This window comes from Protobothrops mucrosquamatus, unplaced genomic scaffold (genome assembly GCF_001527695.2).
Source record: "Protobothrops mucrosquamatus isolate PMUCROS unplaced genomic scaffold, P.Mucros_1.0 scaffold340, whole genome shotgun sequence".
Lineage (NCBI taxonomy): Eukaryota > Metazoa > Chordata > Lepidosauria > Squamata > Viperidae > Protobothrops > Protobothrops mucrosquamatus.
The window spans coordinates 183,999-191,163 of NW_015386677.1; the positions used below are offsets into that span (position 1 = coordinate 183,999).

Consider the following 7,165-nt stretch of genomic DNA (forward strand, 5'->3'; position numbering starts at 1 on the left):
ACCTGGGAAGCAGGAGAGTCATTAGCCCCAACACCTGGGAAGCAGGATATGATAATGGGATTAAACCACAGATATCAAGGCCTAGAAAAACACTCAGAAATAGCCTCAAAGTTCATGCCACAGGAACAGGAAACTTCCAGGCAAGGCTAGAGGGTATAAAAAGACCTTCTGCCCATGTGCTCTCTCTCTTCCCCACTCTTTTTTCTTCTCCTCTGCTGCTTATCTGTCTTCTGCAATAAACTGTAACCTTCTTCCCAAAGCAGTCGCCATGTTTGCTTATTTATTCCCGGCTTGGATGAACCAGGATGAAGACTTACCTTCTAACACTGTTAAAGCTCTTTTTTTTTTTCTTCCGTCAATTCCCGCTATTTCCTTGTACTTCAACCAGCATGCTTCATCCCTTCTCCCTCAAGTTCCCACAACTTGACACTTAGCTCAGATTTCTTGGGGTTCTTTTTCTATTTCTTTTTCACTCTGTGTCTCCATTCTAGCAATTTTTGTTATTTTTTGCACTGATACGAAAAGAAACCAGATAATTTGTAGTTGTGTGGGGAACAAATGGATTCATTCAGAATATTTTATGACCCTCCAGTTATTTCATAGCTATTAGCAAGCGTTTGGGAAACCTAGGATAGCTGCAGAGTTTTTTTCAGCCAACTCTGAGATATGAGCGATAATAAAGAACAAGCTGTTCCAAGCAGTTCGTTTCTATGTTGGATCAAAGCAAAGTATTCAGATGAAAATGAAGTAGAAAGTGAAACACCGTATGGGCAGTTCTGGTTAATATTAAACCATGATATGGCTTTCTAAAACTTTTCTGGCTTAGGAAAATTACAGCTTTCTTGCAATCTGAAGAAGAGGGTAAAGGAAGCAAAAGAAGTTCTTTCCCTTCACTTATTTACGTACTGAAAAATCACCATCATGTTTATACAGTACCTTTATATTGTGCTGTTTCTGCTCCTGGGTCCTTCAGAGAATTTGGAGCACACTCACATGGTATTTAATTTTACCTGTCTCAGATCACTGAGATTTGAGCCATCCGTGTAACCTCCAACTGACCCATTGGAGAATGCAAATAGTGCTAGCTCCCGAACACCCATTCTGTTGTAACATACAGTAAATCTCTCTATGCAACATGGCCAGTGTCCTTTGTTCATGATTTCTGTATACATGTCTCTGTTGGCAGACAGACAGATGTTGCTATTGAGAAGAAGCTTCATGGTTGCAACATGCACTTCTGTTGCTTTTAAAAGTGTCTTGCTAGCACTGAAGGTGAAATTGTAGCATTCTACCTTTGGCGCGGTTTTGTATCTATGTGCACGAGTCAAGTTACGGGCAATCATGTTCTCTTTCTTTCACTTGACTGAACTTGCAGTGGAATCATTCCACAAAGGATGTTTGTGGAAGACACACTGATTTATGAGACTACAGTAGTACTCATTACACAACAATACTTTCAGGTTACAGCATTTCAGACTTGAAAAGTTTCATACTCTCTTATCTGAAATTTCAGAAATGCTGCTTTGTGAAGAAGAATTAAGAAGAAGGTAGCTAGTTTTAAGGAACAAGAGACACAAGCATTTATCAATATGTGCAAAACCTTTTCTGTATCTAACTGAGCACAATATTTTGTTGTATCCAAAACCAATTTCTTCCGTTTGTGAGGATGTTTTTTAATAGTTATACCAGAATCCCTTTTACATCCAAACATTAATTATTAAGCCAGAAAGATTCTAACTGTTAATGCATTTCTTTAAATATGATGGATTATGAATTTAATGGATTTTTTAAATTATCTTTTTGGAAGAAATTTATTTGTCTTTGAAAATGTTTTAAACAATTATGCCATGTTACGTTTACAGCTGTCATCTGAGTAACATTCATATCTAAAAGATGGGCAAATACTATAGAAATTTAAGGAGCATTTGAATAAGATAGATGTAAAATATAGAAGAGGCTATAAATGAAAGGGACAAAAATTAATCAGCGCAAACGCGTTTGCATTATAGTTACTATGAATTTCATTGATCATTGTAGCCTACTAAATCAAAATTCATCAATAATAATAATAATAATAATAATAATAGTAATAATAGCATTGGAAGGGACCTTGGAGGTCTTCTAGTTCAACTCCCTGCTCTGGCACGAAACCCTATACCATTTCAGACAAATGGTTGTCCAAACAAATTTTGATCAATAAATTGTCTGGGCTTATATGTTGTATAAACTATGATTTGTGGCTTAACAGGGCATGTAAAACTGGTGAATTGTACTAATACAATAAAGAATTGTTACAGAATTATGGAATAATGTATAGTATGAACTTTATATATCTGTAAGCCGTTAACAATTAGGGTACTAGCAGGGCAGAGAGATTGCTTAAACAAGTTACTTCTTTCTGAGTTGTTTTTCTCTGCAGTGCAGTACTTCCCTAAAAAGTGCTAACTCCAAGTTAGCAAGCTCAGCTCATCACAATATTTGGTGGTTAATGTGCAAATTGGTTGGAAAATATTTTTTTATTACTATTTATTACCATTGTATTTACAAATAGAAATTTAAGGAGCCTTTGAATAAGATAGATGTAAAATATAGAAGAGGCTATAAATGAAAGGGACAAAAATTAATCAGTGCAAACACGTTTGCATTATAATTACTATGAATGTCATTGATCATTGTAGCCTACTAAATCAAAATTTATCCTTAATTTCAATAATAATAATAATAATAATAATAATAATAATAATAATAATAATAATAATAATAGAAACAAGGTAGTCCCCAAACTAGGAGTGGATGTATGTCAAATTCATATTGTTAGCGTTTCTCAGAGTATACAGCCTTTCTCGTTCCTTTGCTAACCTGGAGCTAGTTTGTTCTCTTCATATTTTACCTTCCTCACTTATATAAAGGATTCACATGAAGACAATGGGATGTTGTGGGATTTCTAGCACATTCAACAACATGATGTGACTGACACAATCAGGGACCTTTCTTATAATCAGAGTAACACACATACCGACTTATTTTTTTTGGTCTTCGTTGACTTTGCAATTATGTAGCATGCATCAGCTGTAATATCTCTTGTTCTAACTCTTTTCTAAACATTTGAACATTACCCATGTCCAAGCAGAGCTGTAGTCTGTATTACACCATCCTAAACATTATTTTACTAGCATGTGACATTAAGGATATTGCACAGTAGTTTGCATTAAGGATATTGCCTAGTAGTTACATCACCTTACTATATTCCAGTATATAGATTGACATATTTCAGTTTGTTGGCCGCTGTATCATTCTCCAAATTTACTGGCATATCCTCATAGAAACCTTTATTGATTCTTTTTTGGTGCTTGTCATATTTTTATGGCTTGTAGCCTTCTGATTTGGTAATGACTGGGGTGTTGATCTGTTTCATCTTCTAGTATTAGAATTTCTTGTAAATAAGAAGTATTTTCTAAAATATATTGGATATTGACATAAGTACTGTACAGTATTTTAATATATTCCTTTCATCTTTCTTGGATCTTCTTGGAATTGGTTATTATCTGTCCATTGGCATCCTTTAGCATAACAATTCGAGGTTGGAATCTCCTTCTGAGTTCAGAAAAGAAAGACAAATAGACTGTTATAGACATTAGCCGATGCAAAGCATTGCCAGTTAATTGTTTACGTGGATGAATACAAATAAGAGCTCAGAGGATATTATTTTTCAGGAAAGGGAATTTCAGACTTGAACATTCCTTTCCAGATGTGTTATTAGTTGCTTTTCCCCTAAAGGAAAGAGCAGTTTTGCAGGGTGAAGAAGAAGAAGAAGAAGAAATTCAAACCCACTTTTCTCTTTTCCCTGTCACCTGTGATCGCTATCATTATTCTCCCCATCTCAAACAATTATTACCTGCATTTTTAAAGTTTAATAAATACTATTAACAACATGATAAAAAACAATGAGACATTGATAATTCAATGTGGATATTAATTTTAGGATTATCCAGTTTTTGGATCTGTATAATTTGCATCTAGATTTTTACAGGTGGATTATTATACTTTTGTTTTTCATTTCTTGTTCATTATCTAGGCCTACTTGGCAAGTGCAAGACAAAATGGATGCCAACAATGTGGCGTACACATCTGAGAAGCTAAGTTTTCATACCGATTACCCTGTTCTACAATTTCCACCAGGGGTAAGAGAAACATAAAAAGCAAGACAGCAGGAAAATAAATAGCATCGTAATAGAAATATTTTATTATCTTAAGCCATGTATTATATTGTACGAGAACCAGTTTGGCATAATGGTTAAAGGCACCAGAGTAGAAGCTGGGAGCTCCTGAGTTTTATTCAGAGAAGACCAACGTAAAAATAATAATTTTAAAGAAAATTTAAATCACACCAATGTTGGCATCTATGGCAGAACTTCCCATAGAACTCAGTTTACAACTGTGTCATGAACAGTAGATCCTCTCCTGAAGCTCCTGAATGTTTATATAAATAATGGTATTATTTGAGTTAATCTGATTCCAAATTGTTTAGAGCTTTGTGAATTAACACTAACATCTTGAAGCTGGCTCATTAACACACTCAGACATGCTTAATCATCTTCCTAGTGTTTTCTGAACTAATTGCAGCTCTGAACAATTCCCAAGTTCACAAAGCACATCATAATGATCCAATTTTGAGATGCTCATTGCAGGAAACCTAACAGTCAAGCTTTCCAAGTCCAAAAACAGGCAACTGATTTATGAAAGGCAAATAATAATAGGCAACTAACTGTGCCTCAGATTCAGGCTGAATTAACAGGGATAGAATCAAAATCGTGTGAAGTGTTAATACCACTTTATGATGCCTTTGTAATGCCACATTTGGAATACTGCATCTAGTTTTGGTCATCACAATGTAAAAAAGATGTTGAGACTCTAGAAAGAGTACAGAGAAGAGCAGCAAAGACGATTAGGGGACTAGTGGCTAAAACATATAAAGAGCGGTTGCTGGAATTGGGTATGTCTAGTTTAATGAAAAGAAGGACTAAGGTTGACATGATAGCAGTGTTTCAATATCTCAGGGGCTGCCACAAAGAAGAGAGAGTCAAGCTATTCTCCAAGGCGTCTGAAGGCAGGACAAGAAACAACGGATGGAAACTAACCAAAGAGAGAAGCAACCTAGAACTAAGGAGAAATTTCCTGACATTTATAACAAATAATAATTGGAACAGCCTGCTTCCAGAAGCTGTGAATGCTCCAACACTGGAAGTTTTTAAGAAGAGATTGGAGAACCATTTGTCTGAAATGGTATAGGGTTTACTGCCTGAGCAGGGGATTGGACTAGAAGACCTCCAAGGTCCCTTCCAACTCTGTTATTCTCTAAATTCAGTAAATTCTGAAAATTGAGAACAAGTAGTTCTTGATTTGGGTGCCATTGGTTCACAGGATTCCACTACAAGTTTATTGGTCATCGTCCATTTCACTCCTGGGCTCAAATCCTTCTGTAGGTAGTGGACAACCTCTTCTGATTTAAATGATATCTTGCTCTTAGTTCCGTAATTTCGGTACAAATAGCTTCAGATAAATTTTAAATAGCACTGGTGATACAATAGCACTTAGTACCAGACCTTACTTCCAGATATATCTTTGCTTCTGCCAGTTCATAAAGTATATTATTTGTTACTCCTGAGATAAGAAACCTTGTACTCATTCAGACATTTTACATAAAACAGCTGCAATATTTTGCAGTTCACCATAGTCATAAGGCTGATGAGACCAAAACATCTGGAGAGCACTATTTTGTTTGAGGTTATATTTCTCAATTCAGTTTTAATTAGCTCATATATAGTCACAGATGCACACAGTTTGTACTATTGTGTTACCTATTGTGTTATTTATGTGACATATCCTGAATTTTTAGCTGACAAAGTTATTCATATGTCGTATAAGAGTGAAAAAGATAGAGCTCTGCAACATTGCATTGAGAAGATTCTAAAGTAATGCAAAGTTAACATCAGTTAAGTCCCTAATAGAAAACAGTGAGATCTGAAGAGGGTTCCACTACCACATGTAGCAGTCAGAGCCCTAATTCAATGTAATCATTCTATTTAAATTTATAAACAGCTCCAAATGGGGCAAATTGGCCTTTGTGAATACCAATTCTGGTGAGGTTTACATTGATTCCAAGTTATTTTCTACATAATCACTTTAAATCAACCATGTACTAAATTATATTCAGCTCACAATGCATCTGTTGCTGTAATAAATGTACAGTGCAGAGAAATGCTTAGGATTTCTCAAATGGATTCATGGGAGAATGTTTCAATGGAGAATATGTATATGTATTTCTGTTCAGTATTTTAATAACCTACTGAACTTCTAATGCTGCCCATATTTCTGCCATTCTTGCTGTATTTGCAAAGATGGGGAGATTAATGTGGTCTGTGTGTTGCTGTAGGAAATTTTTACTCAAGGCTTTCAAACAATCTGTGGTATCATACTTTTGATGAATTAAGCAGATTGTGTGCTACTAAATAGATGTCATTTTTTTCAGATTTGGGAGTTATGTTGAAAATTCATTTAGAGGTTGTAAAAGTACATATGGTATGGCAATCAAGGGGAAGTTTTCAAAGAAAAGGAAGCTCATATTCTGATTTATGCCAAGAATCACACCAAGATATTAGTTTGAATGCTTGTAAGAATTTTTTAAAACATAGTTGAACAAAAAGTTTTGCAAACAATCTTTATAGTCTCTGTATGTTTCTAGTTTTGTGATTTTTAAAGAATTAAACCATGTCATGTTATATAGTAATGAGACTTCTAAAGACATTGATGATATAAAATATAAATGTAGAGCATAATGTTGAATTTATAATAATAACCTGATATTAATTTTTTCCAGATTCAGCTTCTGCATTGTATAAAACAAACGTCTGCTGGAGGGGAGAGTGAAGTTGTGGATGGATTTCATGTAGCCAATAAGTTTAAGGAGCAAAATCCTTATGCCTTTAAAATCTTGACCTCTACATTTGTAGATTTCACAGACATTGGAGTTGATTACTGTGATTTTGCCATGCAATCCAAACAAAGAATTATAGAGTAAGTAACATTGAATGATATTGTATCTTTTCATCTGATGCTTATTCCTGAATTGCAAGCAAAAGTATATTTTTACATTATTTATTTAGCA

General features: G+C 34.7%; 1 protein-coding gene across 1 annotated transcript in view; it reads left to right on the forward strand.

Moving 5' to 3' along the window:
* BBOX1 (gamma-butyrobetaine hydroxylase 1) overlaps positions 1 to 7,165 on the forward strand; it is a 45,348-nt gene that overhangs the window by 35,743 nt on the left and 2,440 nt on the right. The window contains exons 5-6 of the mRNA XM_015815389.1: positions 4,076 to 4,181; positions 6,878 to 7,074. Of these exons, the coding sequence (XP_015670875.1) occupies positions 4,076 to 4,181; positions 6,878 to 7,074 (303 nt within the window). The remainder of the gene's footprint in view (positions 1 to 4,075; positions 4,182 to 6,877; positions 7,075 to 7,165) is intronic.